Raw genomic sequence first — 19,575 nt, 5'->3', positions numbered from 1 at the left:
ATGCGCGGGTTGCGATGCCGGAGGCGCGTCCATGTCCATCGGTTGGCAGTCCATCTGTCAATTGGTCAGAAAGAAAAGATGCACCGACATCAGCGCTCATCCGTACCATCTTAGCGAGTAAGCGAAGTTTTGAAAGAACGCGGAGGCAGAAAATGGTATCCGGAGACCACGTAAAATGATCAACTTATATCCCAAGCTGCGAGGCTCAGGCCACCGCGCTCGCGGTGCTCTACACCATCACGTGAGACCATTGTGGGCCATTAAAGGCAATGTCATTGGCGGGGCCGTTCCATCGCGCAGGAGTCGTTGCAGTATCCCCTACAAGTCGTAACCTACAGACATCATGCACGTTCTCTTTTTCCTCAGCTCTAAGACGATGTGAATGGCTTCTGCAAGCCGCGCCACAGTCGGGTCGCGTGATCAATCAGCGTGACCGGACGCGACGCGACACGCTGCGCTCGAAGATCGCTCACACAAAGGCTTGCAACCTCTTGTGGCACAGTGGGGGCTGTGTTGTCGCACTGCATGACGGTCGTGCGTGTGCAGCGCATGTGCCGGCCCTGATCCCTTTGTACGTCTCACCAGCGCGGAGAGGAACAAAGGAACGCTTAGAAGAGCACGAAATGATATAAAGGCATGGTGTCGGCAGCACTGTCGGTCACCTCAATCGCCTTCTTCACCCTCTTCGATAATGTTTCATCGTCGCAGACACACACTGTATAACAATACTGATGAACCATCGCTCAGTCAGGAGGCTTCTCGACTGTCCAAGAACGGAGAAGAGAGCCCAATGCGGGCACACATCGACTTTGACGATGTCCGCATTATGCACAACGAAAGGAGGGTTCGCGTTCTCAATGCTTCCTCGCAGGCCCATTAATTGACCCTGCCTTCAGCGGGATGATGCAGATGCAGACTATCTCCCCTCACAAGATGCACCGAGCAGTAGTCCCTTCGAACCGTTATCTCGGAATCATGCACGAAAACGCACCATGTCTCGTCATTTTCCATCCAGCCAAGAGGATTATGACGATGTCGAGTGCAATGACGATGCGGTTGATGATCCCGACGAGGACTACAGGCCTTCCCAGCAGCAACAGGGCAGCAGCCCAGAGATACCCTTCGTGGATCTGCGCGATACATTCCCGCGACACAAATTGGATGGCCACAAGTTGCTGTCGATAATCGAGGTTTACGTGAAAGTCTACAAGAAGAACCCGCACCAATTCGCCATCATCAAAGGCACGATCAAGGTGCTGTATGGCTTGACGGAAACAGATGCGGAGAAGGCTTGGTATTTCTGCAAGGATCGTGAGGATGTGTTGCAGGATGCGGACGACATGCGAATGAGAGAACGATCCTTACAGAATGAAGCAGAGGAAGAGTGGCCTCTTCTCCTTCAACCGAGAATGTAGCAGACGTGATAAATAGTCATATAACTCGATAGCATAACCATGAACGTTTGTCAGATTGATCGTTCGCGTGATACACTGGTCATTGCTCATCGCTGCTCAGGGCTCAGGTACGGACCACCCACGAGACATAGGTTGCGAGGCGTGAATTGAACGTCGATGATCGGCGTCCGCTTGGTAGGAAATGAGGCGAGGAGGTCGGTACTAGGTGACCGCGATGCATGAGTGACAGCTCCATACGGAATCAGTATGACTATGAACGTGACATACGTCTCGATACCTTCTTCTTCTTTCCCATTCGGGCTTTCAGTCGTCATACTTGTACCGTTTGTCAGCACACCATTTTCCTTAGGCTTTCCGGGCAACCCGCCAGCGCTCTTCACGTCCCAACACCGCACGGTCCAGTCAGCACCACCGGATACGAGCATAGATGACTCTTCGCTAAACGCCAGGGAATATACGGACGCTGTGTGTCCTGTCATCTTTTTGATGCGTTTTCCTGAACCAAGGTCCCAGAGATTGATTGCCAGGTCCTCGCCTGCGTTTGGAGCGATCATTGAATATCAGATTATACTGGACGAGCTATAGATAGACATACCCGCAGTTGCGAGGTAGCGCCCATCCGGGCTGAATGCCAGCGTGGACACAATGCCTTGATGCCCGACAAAGACTCGAACGCAAGACCCGCGCTGGACGTCCCACAACCGCGCCGTCCAATCACTTGATCCGGTCGCGAGATATAACGAGTTTGGATGGAAGCGTACACACTAACATCAGGTTCAACGCAGCGCATTACACAGGCCATTGAAAGCACGCACGTCGACGTCGCTCAGATGCCCAGCATACACTCTCAGCGTAGATGCTCTGTCTGTCGACCACAATCGCGCTGTTCGGTCCCGACTAGCCGTCGCAAAGTAAATTCCCATCGGGCCCCATTGTACGTCCCACACAGGATTTTGATGGCCTCTATACGCAACCACATTAGTCATAGTGTCGAGAGACCATAACCGAGTCGTCGCATCTGCAGATGCCGAGAGCAGGTATCGAGGAGGCGTCGCAGACCCGCCTATCGGGTCGAATGCGACAGAATAGACGGGACCGCTGTGTCCGATGAGCTTCCGCGTGCTCGAGCCTCCTTTCTCTCGTGCCTTGCGCAGAGATGCGACTACAGAGGGCAGATCAGTACGGTAGAAGCCGCGAAACGTTCAATAGCTACGGACCATCTCGGATTGAATTTGACTGGAAGTCACTCCTGTATCCTTTCAGCTTCTCGCCTTTTAGACTCCACAAGCGGATGTAGCTCTCAGAGAAGCCAACAGCCATCAAGGAGGCATCTTGAGAGAATGTACAACACGGTACACTTATAGAACCCACATATGTAAGCACACACATATGCTGCAGAAATCAAAGCAGCGCACCCTTCACCAACATCATGCAAAGTATACGCGCATATGCTTGGAAGAGGACGGGCTTTGCTCCCTCCTTGTTGTTGATGACTAGAGCTAGAAGGATCCAGTCGAATTCGTTTGCGAGCGTCTCGGACTTTCTCTACTTCCCGCTTCACATCGACAGCCTTGAACGCCGGAGGATATGGCGGAAGATCAGATGGCGCAGGCGCCGTCACGCCTGATGGCGCAGTGTGTATATGGTGGAAGTACTGAATGTCTTGGTGACCCCCGGCATCCATCATAGCTTGCTCCCTCAGTGTGCGCTCCGTTTCCGTCTTCAGCTCTTCCGATAGTGGCGCCTGGCCCAACTTGAGCTCCCCCTCTGCAGCATTGAATGCTTGAGGGTTGTTCACGATCGCAGTGCCATTAGTTTGCGGGATTACCGATGAAAGAAAACCAGTAGATTCCTCCCACGCGCTCGGAGAGATGGACGTTGTTGTAGATGCAGTTACTGTACTTGTAATGAGTATACTCGAAGTAAGTCGCATACGACAATTTGACTTCACCGTCAAATCTGAGGTGGTTGTTGACAACACGCATGACCGCTGCCCGTCCTCTTTTCCCCCTTTCGCCTGAAAAACCCTCTCCCGCTCCAGTCGCTTCCCCTCCGATACCCTCAGTCAGCCAACCAACAAGTAGACTGAATCCGGAGCGGCTCATCCGCAGCGTGTATTTCTCGTTGCGGAATCGTTGCGCAAGCTCGTCATTTTGCACGTGAAAGGGGAGAAGAAGATTCGACAGATGATGCAGAGTAGCACTATGAGCAAGTGGCAAATGTGGAGCAAATTCTGCATAGAACTTGAGGGCTTGAGAGTGAACAAAAGTTAACTTCCTTCCTGGTACGTTTCAATGAGACACACCTGCTTCCTTAAACCCATACTGTATGAGATCAAGGTAGAAGTGACAGAAGATAGGGAAAAGAATCGGCCTGAATTCAGGCTGTGCGATGTCAGACTACAGACGCAATTTTGACCAATTGGACACCAACTCTGTACATGTCGAGAGATCCATCTACCCAGGCCTCAAGCTCCCGGAATCCCTCTTGTTTGTCTGCTGGGTCAAGCGACAAGATCTCCTCAGCACCAACAGCATCTATGCTTGCGATGAGATTTTGAATAGTCGTTGTGTTACCGGTAGAAGCGAGCTCTTGGATGACACTTGCTGGGTCTTTGAGCGCGTTTTCTCCAGGGCGGGAGGATTTCTGCGCATAGACGGCCAGAGCCTTCACCAGGTCTTCCGGCGATATTGTTGACGGTTCAGAAGAAGCTTCGGGTTGCTTGCCCTTATCACCAGACGCAATACTCTCCAGTGCTGCCAGAAGCTCTTTCTCTGCCTCCTTGTAGCCTTTAGCACGAAGGTATTCCAGGATTGTGCGATCGGGAGCTGGCGGTGGCTCTGATGAGCTCGCGACACCATTCGTAGATGCCGCCTCTGGAGTAGAAGCTGCCGGGGTTGCCACAGACATAGTAGGTGTTCGGCACTAAATGACGGGCAACAGTAGTCCTAAGCAAACGCCGACAGCCTGAATTGTCAGGAAAACGGTACGAATAAGCAGTGAGCCGTGCTCTCTCGTAGGCGCTCCAAGCTGAGGAAGATAGGCGCCCAAGATGCATCTCAACCAAGGTTTATTCACTGCTACCCACTGTGTATCACTACTACTAAGCAGGGCTACACTCAGCTATCTAAAGCCTTGACCTATGTTTTACACACGTTGTTCATGCCTGACAATGCAAATCCACCCACTCTAGATCTCCATACCTAAATCCTGAACGAGTGACTGTCCTACGTGAACTATATGTGTGACCATCGCATGAGGCGATGGAGGTGCCGTGTCCAGTTACCCATGAAGCCGTGATAAGGTGGCATGGGAACTTTGGCTCGGGTTTCAAAGCCAAGAGTTGCAGGAAGCGGACGAACGTATTGTGCAAGCGCAGGCCAAGCGTGGGTACTGAATAGGGCCTTAGGGGCACCACCACGGCTTGAACTTGATCCGCGGGCAAAGTATGCAGACTGTGTATACGATCGCTTTTGCATCGTCCTCAGTGCAGATGTGGAAGTGTGGCTCTGGCTGTTGGCATAACCCACCTTCTGGCATTCCTTATCGAATGCCGCCACAAGCGCGTTGAAGTCTACAGAAACCATGCTTCCGAACAGTGGATGCGAAGTAGACCATTTTCCTGCTCTCAGGCGCGGAGAGGTTATGCCAAAGGCCATGCGCGCTAGAAGTCGAGGATCATCTCGTTCAGGGCATGCTTGCAAGATGGCTTGAAGCTGCTCGGGATCCGGAACTGACTCCGTTTGAGGTGTGAACTCAATGCCTGTACCGGTAGTACAGAAGCTGCATTTGCCGCATAGTAATACCGTATCCTCGTCTCCAAAGTATGAGGAGATAGCATTTGCGAAGCCTTATGTTTGGCGTCATGTAAGCGGTAAGCCATCTCTCCAGTTCATAAACTCGTACTTACAGTTGTCGTTCGTTGCAAAACGGATGACTTGACGGAGCTTCGCGACCGCCTCTTGTTCTCGATCAAGCATCCTTTCATACAACTCATTGGCCAGTTCTTGGATTCCAGCAGTCGTCTTGGGCAACGGGTTGAGGATTTGGTAGCGCTATTCGCAACTGTTGAAATCCTTGAAAATAATGGTCAGAAAAACGTGACGCGTACCGCCCTGACTTGTGACGCTTTGACAGAAATACATCCTAATCCCTATGAGATCAGCAATGACCGTGACGTACAGCGATGTCTCACCATCTATTTGCCAGTTACTGACCTGCCTGGCGATCTCTGCACGATCTATCTTTGAGTATTCTGCTGCAGTAACCACGTCGATCTAAGAAGTTCGCGTCTCGTGAAGACGTTATGCATCGCATACATATCATCATGCCCACCTTATATGTGTCTCCCTTGCGATTGCATTTCCAGTGTTCTCTAATTGCTGTGGCTGCGGGCGATCTATCTTCAAGAACCATGGCCCAACCATCGTCGGTACGCGCAGAGATCTCATATACAGAATAAAACGGCGTGACCGCTCTGAGATATTTATGATGCAGCTCGAGTTGAGCATAGCATTGATTGAGGAACGTGGGCTTCATCAAAGTGTGAGACGGATACCCCCAGATGTCAACCAAGACACTTACTTTGATGTCGTAGCTAAGTGATCATGTCAGGCAGAGTAATGTTTTTGAAGGTGACACACTAACGTTTTCGACTGCTGATAGTGATTGAAAGCTAGCGTCCCGTCTAAAGCTGGCTCTTGTAGTGCAATCTCTTGCAACCAGAGCTCCAGGTCCCGTTTGGCACATGTATCGCCTCGGGCAAATCCCTCCAATACAGGTATATCGTCGGAAGAGAGGAACATGAGACAAGTCGACTCTAAGCCGTCACGGCCAGCTCTTCCGACCTCCTGGCTGTAGTTCTCCAGAGTCTTCGGTGCGTGGTAGTGAACAACCTGAAGACGTGATGAGGCCCTCTGGACATGACGACCATCAGAAGACGTACGTGACGGATGTTAGCTGCACGAGTTGCGATATACAATTAGAAAAATGGTACAAGGAGACTACCATCGTGATTGCTTACCCTTGTCGATGCCCATCCCGAACGCAATGGTCGCGCATACAATTCCATTTTCTGACTGCATAAAGTCGGTCTGCACTCGTTCACGCTCTTCAGAAGGCAGCCCGGCATGGTATGCTGTAGCCATGAGTCCGTGCGAACACAAGATGTCTGCTATCTCTTCAGCTTGTTTCTGCAACGTGACATACACAATCGCAGGGCCTGTCCTGGATTGCAGGAGGGGTACAAGGTGCTTCAGTTTCTCATCTGCAGTTTGCGCAACTTGCACTTGGAATGCGAGGCTTCCGAATTCGTTCCAGTCAGTTGCGGCGACACTGACACTACGTGGCGAGAGGCTTACTTTGGCCGATAAACAGGAGCGCGAAATACACCGGCCTCCTTATCAATGTGGAAACCCGTGCAAATATCTTCTACGACTTTCTTTGTCGCGGTTGCAGTCAGACAGACTACGCGTGGAACGTCAAATTCTTCTGCGAAACGCGCTATTTTTAGGTAGTCGGGACGAAAGCTAGCACCCCACTGTAGCAATCCAATCTCTTAAAAGAACTATTTCCTTGTGCTGATTTCTCGACTCACCTGAGAAATGCAATGCGACTCATCCACTGCCAACAACGAAATATTGATTCTACGCATCATGGCAAGGAACGCTTCGTTATTAAGCCTAAGCGGATTCAACGCACATATGGTTTGATTTTTTTGATATGCATGGAAAATAAATGCGTACCTTTCAGGGGATACATACAGGATCTTCAGTGAACCTGACAGTACCTCATCCTTAACCCATGCAGCTCTTTCTCTCGTAAGAGTACTGTCTAGACTGGCCGCTTTCACACCTGCCTGTACCAGAGCATCCACCTGGTCTTTCATAAGGGAAAGCAAAGGAGAAACCACGAGTGTGAGGCCCTGGCGCGGGAGTGAATACACTCATCGACATCGAGATGATACAAATTCATTTACCTCGAGACATAAAGCAGGGACTTGGTACGTCAAACTTTTGCCACCTAATAATGCAAACACATTTATGAGTGGTGTCAAAAACTTCAGGCTAGGCGGACATACCTCCCGTTGGGAACACTACAAGAGTGTTTTCATTGTCAACCAATAATCTTTGTATCGCTGGCTCTTGCGACAGACGAAAGGACGGAAGGCCAAATGTTTCTGTGAGAACCTTGCGGGCTTGCTCCATGGTTCTGGTTGACAGTCTGCCACGGAGTACAACTTGGTACACGGCAGTGACAGTCAAGCAAACCGTAACAAGCCACGCATAACGCGTCGGTCACATTTCGTATGCTTGTTCGGTCACGCAGCTGATCGAAATTCGCTATGCTGCCGCCGATTCCGAAGCCTCTATGCTTCCGTTCACGCGAGCTAGTAGCTAACGCAGGGTCTATGATTGCATATCGATATCACAGGTCAGACGGACTCAGGCGATGATATAGAAAATACACCACAGCACATATCATGAGAGCAAGTTACATAAATAACCATAGCGATCCAACGGTACTACTTCGCTTGCTGCTTCACATCCGCCGATTCACCGTCGAGGCAATGGCGCGTTCAGAAATGTTCCTGCAGGGAGCAACACGTGAGAAATTCTGGGACGCGTAGATAGAATGTACATACCTTCGCGAAAGTAAACTTGATGTTGCGAGTGGCCGACGCCAGGCAGGCTTCTTTGATGGCTGTGGCCAGTGGAGTAGGTCCACAGAAGTAGGTCTATATAGCAAGTCAGAACATGTCCAGCTGATGAACTCTGTAAAGGAAGACTTACGCCGACCGTGGTCTTCAGCTGCTCGTTGACACCGGGGAGGTATTGTCCAACTTCGATCGCCTGCCGCATGCCGCTATAGATCGCCTTCCAGTCCGGACGGCCGAACATGGTGCGCGTGCGCAGGAGAGTCAAGGGGTCGTACTCGGCACCCGCATCATTGACGGCAATATTCCAGAGCATGTCTTCGTTGATCTTCTGAGTAAGGTAGATGTTGATACGTAGGAAGTTGGCTATGAACGGGCCATTATTACGAGCAGATCTCAGATGACTGGCTGTACTCACGGTCAACTTGAGCAGCCTCGACCTCTTGCAGGAGCGTCTGGAACCAGCCGAAGGACGGAGCATCACGACAGACCCAGAAGAACTCCACACGCTTCAGAGATTGCAAAGCCCCCTTCTTTTGCATGTACCAAATATGCTTCAAGATCGACGCGAAAGGGGTGACACCTAGTAAGCAAGGCGCAAGGATCAGCTATCCCACCGTTACGATGGAGTAGTCGCCAGGCAACTCACCAATACCAGCGCCTATCAACACGGCAACCTCGACGTTGAAAACATCTTCAGCCGGGGCACCGTAAGGCCCATCGATACGGACCTCTGGCAACGGACGCGAAGACGACGCGAGATCGAGCTCCACATAATCACCGCGGGTACCATATATAGAATCATCCTTCTCCGCTCCCAGCATGGCAGCCTTAGTCATGGCAGCCACTACCGCAGGGCCTGCACCGACGCGATCGCCAAGTGCATACGTCCAATCACCAACCTGCCGGATGTGCACGGAGACATAAGGATCTTCCGGTGCAGAAGTGATGGTAAACTGTATAACAGGAACTTTAGTGCCACGAACCTTGACATTGAGAACAAGAACTATACCGGATGCCATTGCAGACCAGATATCTCAGGTACTTGGATGAACAGCCATTGACCAGCAACGTATTTGAAGCTGGGCTTGACAATACGGAGCTCCATGGCACCTGAGGTAATTCTCGTATGTGAGGAGATGAAGAGATTTGATCGGCAACATACCGCTAGGGTGCACCAAGACCTTTGACAAGCGGGTTGCCCGTCTTGCCCTGATTTCCCTCCATACTCTCTCGGCGAAGTATGCGATGCCGGGCCAGATCGTGAAACGCCAGCTCTGATAGCCAAGGCAGTCTTCCGGATTGTAGAAGGGAAAAGTATTCGTATAGGCAGGACCAGCAGTGTCACGGACGAAGCAACCATCTGCATGCGTCCAGAGAGCAATGAAGAAGAAGAACGCGAGATGGTGGGTGTACCAAAATGCCTCAAAGCATTGGTGCCGGATCTTGTGGTGGGCAGTGGTGTACATGAGAACCATGATCAGCAGCATGAAGTGCCCGGTGATACCGCCAGCCTGAGTATAGTGGATATCCAAAGCGAACTCCGGGCGAACCTCTACGACGTCGCGTTAGGTTTCACATGCGTGAGACAATAAACATGATTAGCCACATACGGGTGCGCTCGACGTTGAAGAAATTGACATAGTGAGCAGAGGTGTGCACCATAGACCAGAATGCCAAACAATACGCGGCCTGCCTATGGAACCAGATATTCTCGTCGGCGGGGAAGAGGGCAGCCACCTTGGGACGTATGACACGGATTACATTGCGCAGCATCGGCAGAAGAAGACATCCCGCCAGGAAAGCGAGCACAAGGCCGGCACCTCTGGAGGCCCAAACAGACCATGTCAGAGCGTTCAGTGCCGATAGTTTCTTGTTTGTTTCCTACTCGAGTGTCAGTCACCTCATTTCTTTTGCAGATTAGACATTCTCACCTGCGCCCACCAGCCATAGGCGAAGAAGGCCAATTGCAAGCCGTAGAACAGGACATTGAATATAAGCCGTCGGGGGTTTCGAAACTCTTGGCGAAACCAGCTTTCTCCCATGATCGTACACAAACGAAGGCAACAGATCAACTGTGTTGGTATCCGGTACCAGAAAGAACGCGCGCAGAGGACCCGCCGAGAGAAGGAAACTGAAGGAGAGGAAGGGTCTACGAGAGCGAACAAAGATGGGACGATGCTAGGAGGGGAACATGCATGCAGGGCTCTTATTATACTAGAGCAAATTGGGCCTTTCCGATATCAGCCCGGCGCCACGTCCCACGGCTGTGCCCATGACGATGGGCCCGCCGTCTGCAGTGTCAATCTGCCTTCACAAGGAATCTTATCGATAACCTGATGCTTCTGAAAGTGTTTGCCAACATTCCTCCGGTCGCGTAGTGCGACGTCGCTTGCCCACACCGAGGCCGCGTTCTTTTTATAATTATCACGCATCGCGGTAACGTCGAGGCAACCTCGCTCTCGACGACCTTTGATTTCATTTCTTCCGATCCATCCTCGACATCCTCTCCCACATCTCCATATCAACATCTGTCAAGACGAAGGGATGGGGAGGCACTACCTCACCCGCCACTTCCTTCGATACCGAGCTTATCATGACCCATATACTGCAAGAGCAGGTCCAACTAATAATACACTCATACAGGAGTCAATCCAGAAATAGCATATCACTGACCGGTCTTGTCAGATAATCGCATGCAGCCCACCGCCTCACCCTTCATATCGATAGGCCACCATCGCCTCGATCCGATGCACGTCCGTGTTGAAACTTCTTAGCTTTACCTGCTGGCTCTTGCTCGCTTCAATAGCCAGAGGATCCGTGTCCACCCACTCGTCTGCGGGGACGTCTGCTGACTCGTGCGTGTATGCAAGGATGTTGAAAACGGTCGGTTCGTCGATGACAGGCAGAAATGTGACAGTGGAGACGATCTGCTTTAGAATATTGCGGATTTCGGCCTGGATTTCTGATTCAGGTTTGGCAGGAGCACTGTCGGGAATGTGAGCCTCGTAGCATGCACGCATGCCAGATGTCAGCGAAATGTCAGCTCACGGTCCAATCGCGTTTGATGGTTGTTCCACTACATTGATATCAAACACCCAGCGTTCCAGCGTGGTCCTGGAGTCTTTGGCAATGATGGCGAGCACGAGTTGTGTCACGGAGCCAGTAAGGAGCCATTCTAGCCGTCACTTAGACACAGCTCATCGCTGTCAGCGGCTAGCGGCGACTCACTGTTAACTTGTTTAAGAATTCTGCACCGTGGATGTGGTCAACGATTTGCACGCTCTGAGGCAGCCACCAAGAACATACTTGTCAAGATAATTCTCTAGCGCAAGATCTTGCGTCACAAGCACAGTCTGACCATATTTTTTCACCATATGGAAGTCATCGGCAGGATACACTCCACGCTGGAACAATATACTATAGAACGATGGCATCAACTGGGATGTCTTACACGGCGGCGGCAAACGTACGTGTTCGCGGCGTATTTGAAGAACTCAGTGACAAGATTGGTCGAACCCTTGAGTGTAATGGCCTGGCGGGTGGGCACTTGCTTAGTGGAGAGCATCCTTGATGCAGGTTGTGTTTTGGTTCCGTCGGTTGCTGAAGCCCTTGGGTGGTTCGCGTTCACGCGCGTCGCGCTAGCCTTTTTTAGGGAGCGCGTTCGTCACGTGCAAGACGCGATCATGTTTGCCCAGGTGACAATCTGAGTGGCAGATTGCTGTAGTTACCCTGTCACGAAAAGCTATCTTGGGGAAGTGGGCAGCAGGTATAACGTGCACATACCTTTCTGTAATGAGTCACTTCGCCTCACCGGGGTTCGAGTCCCTGGGTAGCACAATGTTCTTTTCTTTTCAGGCTGACAATGTAGGGTTGGCCACCTACTACACCACCTCTAGTTTAACTAGTTCTGCCCTCCCACCTGTATCTACACACATCCTTCAACTGCCTGCGGCAATATATTAATTGAAACAAAAAAATCACCTGGTCACTGCCACTTTTGTCCAATGGTTTAACTCCGTCATAAATGGCCCAATTCCCCATCTCCCTCGCATAAACGCGCGTTTCCGTGGAAGGAGTTGATTCGCCAGACACAATTTCTTCAAACTCGACATTGGCGAAGATGCGCTTGGAAATTGGCCAGTGATGGGAACCAACCCAGAAGCAAAACATCGCAAGGATGAGCGGGAAGTGATATAAAGCGATCAGATCTCAGAGCTGGGAGCGCGTCGGTCAGCATGCGGTGTAAAACCAGAGTGATGTTTTTGCGGTGTGCAAGTGGGTTCCTTCGAGAATGCTGACCCTGTATCAGTAGTAATTTGATTTTTGGCACGCCCCTTGCCACCAGTGGTATGTATGTACAATGTGGCTGCGGCAGTTTCACGCGCAGAATTGCTTAACCGAAGACCGCAAGCACTATTTCAGTAGTAAAAGCTGCATACAGTTGGGAATGAGAGAAACAAGGATCAGCAGCAGATACCCGTTCGTGATTCCGCGGGCTCACATTGTTTCAGATGCTGTGACATAGCAGCCTCATTCTGCGCTCTTAAGAACAAAAGTGGCTATGACCGGGTGGTACGCACCATAGATTGTTCTGACGGCCAAACCGCTCGAGTTGTGCCAAAGAGTCAAGCTGAATCTACCAGCTGACGCCGAGATATAAATAAAGACTGCTGTTGTACAAATCCAGGTGGTATAGAGAAGGATCAAATAATTTCGAGACAAAAGAGAACGCATTATCGAACGAGACATACTACAAAGCCTCTATCTTCCGGGGTCCGAGTCTAAGTCCATGTCTGATAGAGGATCCAACAGCGTCAACATCTGCTCCAGCATGCCCTCTTCTACCGAGATATCGTTCTTCCTTGATCCGACAAGAAAAGGTGCCTTTGAAGCAACCTTGCTTGTCACCGGTCTCACGGTGCTCGGGCCACGTGAAAACGCAGGTGTGTCCCGCGGAATCTCGGGATATTCAGCAATCTCGCCCTCTTCCTCGTTGCTTGAGTCACTGACAAGAGTAAGGTCTATCACAAACGCTCTCGGAGGTGATTCCATCAGACGACCAGCAGGTTTGGTCGAGGACGCAGGTGCCGCCTTGCGCGATAAGGCGGCCGCCTTTTCCTTCTTGGCTCTTTTCTTGGTAGGCAAAGCAGCCATCCTGCTTGCATCTGACGCCTGGTTTGTGGCTTTTTTTCATCCCACGAACACCAAGCAGCTCCTACGTGAACAACTCGCAGGCATATGGGACATGCGCTGTGAATACGTACCTTGTACCTGGCTCTGCCGATATTGTGTGGTGCTACTTTGCGGACACAGTGGCAACGGAGTTCGAGGTAGAGACACTTGCGTACACCTTGCTTTCTTGGCTGGTCGCATATTGAGGTCGAAGTCGGGGCCGCGTCTTTTGTGCGACGGTGCAGTTCGACTATACGGACACTTCCGGTGAAGCGATGGATGCAGAAGAGAGTAAAACAATTCCGTACAATACGTAGAAGGCCTTTCTGGCTACTTTTATCAGAGGCTCGTAGATCTCCTGTACCCAAGCGCAAAGTGCCTCGAATCCCTTCTCGAGGTAATACGCCCCGATCACCGTCTCGAATAAGTCTGCAGTTGCCTTGATCTTGGGCTTTGACTTGGAGGTGGAAGCAGCAGCCCCCTCTCCGAAGTCCCTATCTGTCAAGGCATGCAAGACTGTGCTACTGACGGCGAGAATATCAAGTTTCTCTGCAATGTGTGAGAACGTGGCGTTCGAGTGCAATGCAGCGCGAAGTTCCTGGTACACAGAACGTCTCCGGCAACGCATTGAGATATGAGCAGTTGAGGTCTCACCGTGTATAGGTGGGGTGTTCCGTTGGATATATGGGCATATAACAGACGTCCGATAGTGGCGTACATGAGCGCGTCACCTAGAAATTCCAGACGTTCACACTCATCGCGCGAGGATCGAGATGAGGCGACGAGTTTCGCCCATGTAGTGTCAGACAGTGGAGGAAGTGTGGCTTCATAATCAGGCCCACTGATAGTCAGAATGATGTCCTGCTGGATGGTGGCATGTAAAGAGGTCATTGTGGAGTATGTGATTCCGCCAAGAAGATAAGGGAGGCAAATCGAAGAGTACGAGAAGAAATTGATCACGTAGGCGACAAAGCGAGGACCGAGCGGTGGCCTGGACAAGATACGCGGACCGCGCTGCGGTTGAAGATAATAATCCTTTGCGTATCCTCGCCCTGCCCCTGGGCGTTTCAACAGGCGGTGGCAAGGAGACGCCCGAGGCACGTGACTGGATGGCCAAAAGACGCGTTGAACTCGAGCGCAGAGCCACACGCTCGCCCTTGTCACCCTTCGACACTTCCACCTCGCGCAACACGGTCATGGCGTCCACTAACGCGCTCGCCGCGTCCTCCTCAAATCCTAACCGCCAATCTGCCATCGGCGGCGACCGACAATCACCGTCCGCGTCGAAACCCGTACCTGTGTTGAATCTGCCTGCTTTGCAGAATGCAAGTCGCGTCCTGCTTGACCAACTCAATAAGGATGCGCAGCTTGTGCCAGACCTCAGCGATCTGCTGAACGCACGTATGTACTCCACAGTCGTGTCACTGCTGGCCCAGCGCTAACTTCAATGTTGCAGCCAACTCCCAAAGCTATAGTGTCTTTCCCGATGACTTCCGCACCCCGTATCAGAAACGCAAGCTCGTTGGGATACCGGAAGGGCTGTTTCAATACTACAACTGTGAGCTGGATTGCACGACATGCTCATCAGTGCCCTGACGAGAGAACAGCCACCAAAGTTACGACTCATATGGGCTTGATGCCCGAGATTGAACGCGTATGGATAACCATTGACCACCACCTCTTTCTATGGGACTACATCGAAGGGTGCGTCCGCTGTGGACGGATGTAGCCGAGTATTCACTTTCTTCATCAGACAAGAGTTGAGCTCCTTTGCCGACCAGCAGAACGTCATAAATCATGTCGCTCTAGTCAAGCCGAAGCCGGGTGTCTTCATAGACGAAATCACGTCCCTTCTGGTGGTCTGCACTCCAGTGTCTGTATTTCTTCTTGGCGTTTCTGCGAATACCGTTGCGGGACCAAATAACCGAGTCCATAAGGAGATCAAGCTATACTCCACGGACATGTCGGTTCCCTTCCAGGTCGAGATGACCTCCGTCATTGGGACGCAGGAAGGCCGTATCTTCATGCATGGAGTTGATGATGGTTTCCTCTACGAATTTCACTACCAAGAGAAGGAAGGATGGTTCGGAAAGCGAGTTCAAATTATCAATCATTCTGTGGGTGGAGTCCAAAGCCTCCTACCGAGGTTTGGGTCTTCCACGCAAGAAGGTGGATTCATTACTATTGTTACTGATTTGTTTCTTATGAGGCGCATACCAGATAAGGTCGTTTCCGTAAGGTCGGATACTGCAAGAGGCATTCTCTATACCCTGACAACCCACAACGTGATATCCATTTATCGAGGCAGCGGTGACAAAAGCATCCAACTCGTTCAAGTCCTCGTCAACCTGTGCAAGTTAGCGCAGGATAAGGCCCCTGGCTCGCCAGCCTTAACCCCGCAAAATTTCAAAATTATTGCGCTACATCCCATCAGTCCCAGAGAATCGCGATCTGGAGTTCAGTTGATGGCATTGACCGCTAATGCAGCTCGTCTGTACTTCGCGCCGTCCTCTTATGGTACTGCCGTCGGGAGGAGTGCTGGCACGTCCAATCGTTTGCAGCTGGTCCATGTTCGCCTACCGCCAACTAACCTCCTACACCCCGATGAGCAGTCAAACCCCTCTCGCCCGACCGCGTCCAGATATGACATGTCTCAGGGAGCGCAGCAGTCTACCACCGGATCCTATACCGTGACTGCCTTGGAGAGTTCCTGCTATGACGAGGGCCTCACAATAGCTGCACGACATGGTGACCTTGACGGCGTAGACCATATCCTGTGCCTGTCCCCAGACCTCAAGAAGATCGCTTCACTGGGGCGACCTGAGGAGTCATCACCAACTCAACAAAACAATCAGCAGACACTTGCGCGTTACGGTACAACCACGTCCCCTACTCGTCCACCACTTACTGAAAATGCGACGGTGCTTACAATCCCCGGGCGGACATGGGCTATGGCTCCTGTACCGCGTCCAAGCGCATCTTTACTCTCTGCATCCTCTCCGAACGTTCCTTCTCCCGTCGTTACGAATGAACTGGCTTATCAGTTCTCCGAGCCAAGACGGCAGTTCATCATTCTTACACATGTTGGACTGACCTACTTGGCCAAGAAGAGAGCGATTGACTCCCTCAAGGACGTCGTGGAAGAGTTTCTTGTTGAGAATAATGCGGCACCACTCGTGGAGTTCCGAAACAGGTACGGGTTCAGCAACTGCTGTGAGTCTGCAACGTTCTTACACTATACAGTTTCGGTCGGGATCAGACGTGCGCTATGCTTCTCGCTCTTGCCAGTGGTAACACTTTCCTGGACATGGGAGAACAGTCCTCATTGAATGACATAAGCACCATCCGTCCTGAGCTAGCTGCAGTCGCGAAGCAAGCATTCTACGACTTTGGCGAACGACCAATGTGGACGGAAAGGGTTACGTACGGCACAAGTACGTCCGATCGTCTTGTTTTGACCGTCATGCTCACGATAACGTGTTCAGGTAACGAGTCCGGAACGGCGATTTTCAGCGGCCGACGGGGAGGTCTCGCATTATACTTTGCCCGGCTCGTCAGGCCGTTCTGGAAGGCGAAGCTAACAAAACCTGGGTATTTTGCCGTTGTTTCCCCCGTAGTTAGGATTGCTATTCACAACATGACATACTAGGGCTCTCGACTTGCAGGAATTAGCTGTTGATGCAAATGTTCTCGTTATATCGCAGAAGAATCTTCTTGCCTTGAAGGAACTGCTGGACGGCAACCCTCAGTTATTCCATTCTACTTCCGGTGACCATACAGGTGTACGTCCGGCTACCGCCAGTGATCAAGAGGCATGGAAAGTGCGTGCACATCTTGCACTTTCCCGTGAACAAGTCTTGGCTAATGTTGTCGTAGGCGGAACAGAATTCGGTCTCCCAGCTCATAAGCCTTCTGACGCGGACGATTGAGGCTATATCTTTTGTGCTTCTTCTCAATGACCATCGTGTCGGCGAGGTCGTCAAACAGTGAGTGTGTTCAATTCAACGAAGAAGGGCTTGACTCAGGACTCCAGGTGCGGACCGGACACACAAGCCTTGGTCACCTCTATGACATTCGAAGAGCTCATAACGGATGAGAAAGGTATTACCGCCTCACGAGGCCTGGTTAGCGTTGTCATCAACCAACAGATCGGTCAGCAGATCAGTGTATGTGTCATGCAACGCCTTAAGGTATTCTGCTATTAATAGTGATCGCAACAGGTGGACACAATTAGCGAGATTCTGCAACAACGATGCGGCTCTTTCTGCAGCACCGATGATGTCCTGCTGTACAAGGTGGGCGAAAGTCTTCTCGAGAGCGAACAATGCTTTATATGGAATCATTTATAGGCGAAAGAGAACATCCGTAAGGCTGTGGAGACCCATAACCTTACGGAGCGTCAAACGTGGCTAGGCGAGTCGCTCAGGTAGGCCCGAAATCTTGATGGTCTACGCAGAGGTGTTTGAATGACCGTGTGTCGATATTAGGTTGTTCGCGAAGGGTGCTCGCAACCTGGAGTTTGAAAAGCTGCGGGAGATTTGCGGAGACTACCAGCAGCTCAATTATGCTAGAGGTTCGTGAACACCTGCCTCGTGACTGAATGCATTCACATATCGCTGTCCACGCGCCATGTGTTATTTTCAGGAGCGGTTGAACTGCCTCTGCATTGCGCGCAGGCGTACGACGCTGATAACCAGGGCTCAGAATACTGGGCTGCCGGATGCCCTGCTGACGATTCACGAGCGAATAGCTGGAAACAACGTCTGCATTGTTACGAGTTAGTTCTAGATTCGTTATCGGTCTTTGAGGACCGTGCTGCCAACGCGAAACAACCGGCTACAGGAGCCTTGACCGTAGATGATCCTGAAACGGTGCGAAACCATGCATATGAACTCTCATTTGACAGCCAGGACGAAATGTTCCATTCTACTCTCTACGACTGGTTGATTAAACGAGGGATGGCAGACGAGCTTCTAGAGGTCAGTGATCAAGTGGCGCTATTTGTCATTATTAACGTTGAAATGTGTAGATGAGACCGTCCTACCTGGAAGCGCATCTTAGACGCGAGCCTGTGACTGTCGAGAAGTTCCAGCTTTTGTGGCAGTTCTATGTGAAGGACGGTCAGCCGCTACGCGCAGCTGAGGTGCTCGCAGCGTTGGCGGAATCGACAGAGTTCGTTGCTGCAATCCGTTACAAATTATACCAACTGACTGGTCATGGGTTAGGTTCGATCTGTCGCTTGATGAGCGGATAGAGTACCTCACGTTGGCCGTCGGCAACGCGAAGTCCCATCCGATATCTGCTGGCGGTGCATACGAGACTGCTATCGCCTTTTTGACAGACCTGGAGGAAAGACTGGATGTTGCTCAGGTTCAGTTGGAACTCGTCAACACATTGCTGCCTCGTGCCAGCACGGATCCGCAAATGGCGGAGAGAGTCAAAAACCTATCAAAAGGATTATTGACCATCACGGAGGTAACGACCACCTCGTATTTATGCTAGTTGAGACGCTGACACTGGCCGCAGCTGTACCAGCTCTACGCTGAACCGTTGGATCTTCCAATCGTCAAGCTGCTCGTCTTGCACGTTTCACAACATCATGATGACACCATCGTTCGCCCAATATGGAACAAAATCTTCCAAGAAGGTGCGGGTCCATGTATCCCTAGTTGTCGCAAATGCTGATCAGAATGATTAGCGATCGATGGTGTGGAGCCAAAGGTGGCCGCAGATCGCATTGTCTCGAAAGTTGTGTCCCTGGGACAGCGTTTCTATCCTTCTGAAAGTGCTTTCCCGCTTCGTGAGTACCATGATCGAGGATCCAATGGCCCATTCACTCAATTTATATCAGGTCATGTTGCTTCGCTTCTTGTGCAATATAGTCTCTCTCATAAAGACGTGATCCCATTTGGCTGGGCCCCGCGAATCCTAGTCCAGTGTGGTGTTCCTTATGCTGAGGTGTGGGATATCCTCTGGGAGATGTATGAGATGCAGGTAGGCTTCATGCGGCAGCGTGCACAAAGCACACTCTGACTAACCCGGCCTGTATGCAGGTTCCGCCGTTCAATGTTCAACAGAACTTACAAGCGATCTCCTCCGACATCGCGGTCCTCCTGACAGATTGGCTGGAGGAGGCAAAGCGGCCGCAATCTGCTGCTGCTCAGAAAGAGTTCCCAGTAAACCGGATAGACCGAGCTGTGGACCACTACCTCTCAGAGTTGGACCAGAGTAGAACGGAGACGAAGGCGGCATATGAAAATATCAAACGCCAGTTGCGCATGTATTGGTAATATATATCGTATAGTGTGGACGTGCTTAGCTGTATATACA

The 19,575-nt window shown here is 51.3% G+C and overlaps 6 protein-coding genes across 6 annotated transcripts; 1 reads left to right on the top strand and 5 right to left on the bottom strand.

The window, feature by feature from the left end:
- Positions 1-1,501: 1,501 nt before the first annotated feature.
- LAESUDRAFT_654768 (TFIID and SAGA subunit) lies at positions 1,502-4,325 on the bottom strand (the record flags this gene model as incomplete). Its single annotated transcript, XM_040904508.1, has 9 exons — positions 1,502-1,616; positions 1,683-1,950; positions 2,011-2,179; positions 2,231-2,577; positions 2,633-2,772; positions 2,831-3,311; positions 3,367-3,666; positions 3,721-3,799; positions 3,849-4,325. 9 exons carry the CDS (start codon positions 4,323-4,325, stop codon positions 1,502-1,504), a joined length of 2,376 nt encoding a protein of 791 aa, XP_040763752.1.
- A 143-nt stretch (positions 4,326-4,468) lies between these two features.
- On the bottom strand, positions 4,469-7,659 carry LAESUDRAFT_726588 (ATP-dependent DNA helicase). Its single transcript, XM_040909064.1, has 14 exons — positions 7,495-7,659; positions 7,393-7,436; positions 7,160-7,338; positions 7,012-7,096; positions 6,776-6,954; positions 6,439-6,716; positions 6,361-6,374; positions 6,063-6,310; positions 6,000-6,012; positions 5,751-5,948; positions 5,611-5,692; positions 5,527-5,561; positions 5,326-5,470; positions 4,469-5,265 (listed from the first exon to the last, which is right to left on the bottom strand). Exons 1-14 carry the CDS (start codon positions 7,619-7,621, stop codon positions 4,652-4,654), a joined length of 2,241 nt encoding a protein of 746 aa, XP_040763751.1. The 5' UTR covers positions 7,622-7,659; the 3' UTR covers positions 4,469-4,651.
- A 282-nt stretch (positions 7,660-7,941) lies between these two features.
- LAESUDRAFT_726587 (NADPH oxidase) lies at positions 7,942-10,141 on the bottom strand. The gene is made up of 9 exons (XM_040909063.1): positions 10,005-10,141; positions 9,684-9,954; positions 9,236-9,625; positions 9,083-9,183; positions 8,720-9,026; positions 8,489-8,653; positions 8,207-8,436; positions 8,059-8,151; positions 7,942-8,004 (listed from the first exon to the last, which is right to left on the bottom strand). Exons 1-9 carry the CDS (start codon positions 10,113-10,115, stop codon positions 7,993-7,995), a joined length of 1,680 nt encoding a protein of 559 aa, XP_040763750.1. The 5' UTR covers positions 10,116-10,141; the 3' UTR covers positions 7,942-7,992.
- A 473-nt stretch (positions 10,142-10,614) lies between these two features.
- Positions 10,615-11,752, bottom strand: LAESUDRAFT_680711 (spindle assembly checkpoint protein). The gene is made up of 5 exons (XM_040905740.1): positions 11,544-11,752; positions 11,380-11,490; positions 11,302-11,321; positions 11,122-11,248; positions 10,615-11,058 (listed from the first exon to the last, which is right to left on the bottom strand). Exons 1-5 carry the CDS (start codon positions 11,636-11,638, stop codon positions 10,782-10,784), a joined length of 630 nt encoding a protein of 209 aa, XP_040763749.1. The 5' UTR covers positions 11,639-11,752; the 3' UTR covers positions 10,615-10,781.
- A 935-nt stretch (positions 11,753-12,687) lies between these two features.
- LAESUDRAFT_726584 (ribonuclease III) lies at positions 12,688-14,271 on the bottom strand. The gene is made up of 4 exons (XM_040909062.1): positions 13,900-14,271; positions 13,554-13,843; positions 13,338-13,495; positions 12,688-13,256 (listed from the first exon to the last, which is right to left on the bottom strand). The coding sequence occupies exons 1-4, from the start codon at positions 14,134-14,136 to the stop codon at positions 12,835-12,837; spliced, it is 1,107 nt and encodes a 368-aa protein (XP_040763748.1). The 5' UTR covers positions 14,137-14,271; the 3' UTR covers positions 12,688-12,834.
- Positions 14,272-14,441: 170 nt separating this feature from the next.
- On the top strand, positions 14,442-19,535 carry LAESUDRAFT_654576 (nucleoporin; the record flags this gene model as incomplete). Its single annotated transcript, XM_040904492.1, has 20 exons — positions 14,442-14,646; positions 14,702-14,803; positions 14,853-14,949; positions 14,999-15,414; positions 15,466-16,438; positions 16,489-16,679; positions 16,731-16,836; positions 16,895-17,066; positions 17,122-17,231; positions 17,279-17,435; positions 17,466-17,540; positions 17,595-17,671; positions 17,733-17,818; positions 17,890-18,224; positions 18,275-18,417; positions 18,471-18,720; positions 18,772-18,892; positions 18,944-19,045; positions 19,097-19,239; positions 19,299-19,535. 20 exons carry the CDS (start codon positions 14,442-14,444, stop codon positions 19,533-19,535), a joined length of 4,098 nt encoding a protein of 1,365 aa, XP_040763747.1.
- Between the last annotated feature and the right edge of the window lie 40 nt (positions 19,536-19,575).

This window comes from Laetiporus sulphureus (genome assembly GCF_001632365.1).
Source record: "Laetiporus sulphureus 93-53 unplaced genomic scaffold LAESUscaffold_23, whole genome shotgun sequence".
NCBI classification, from domain to species: Eukaryota; Fungi; Basidiomycota; class Agaricomycetes; order Polyporales; family Laetiporaceae; genus Laetiporus; species Laetiporus sulphureus.
Note: the sequence above shows the minus strand (reverse complement) of the source record. Positions and strands in the feature narration are given on the sequence as shown.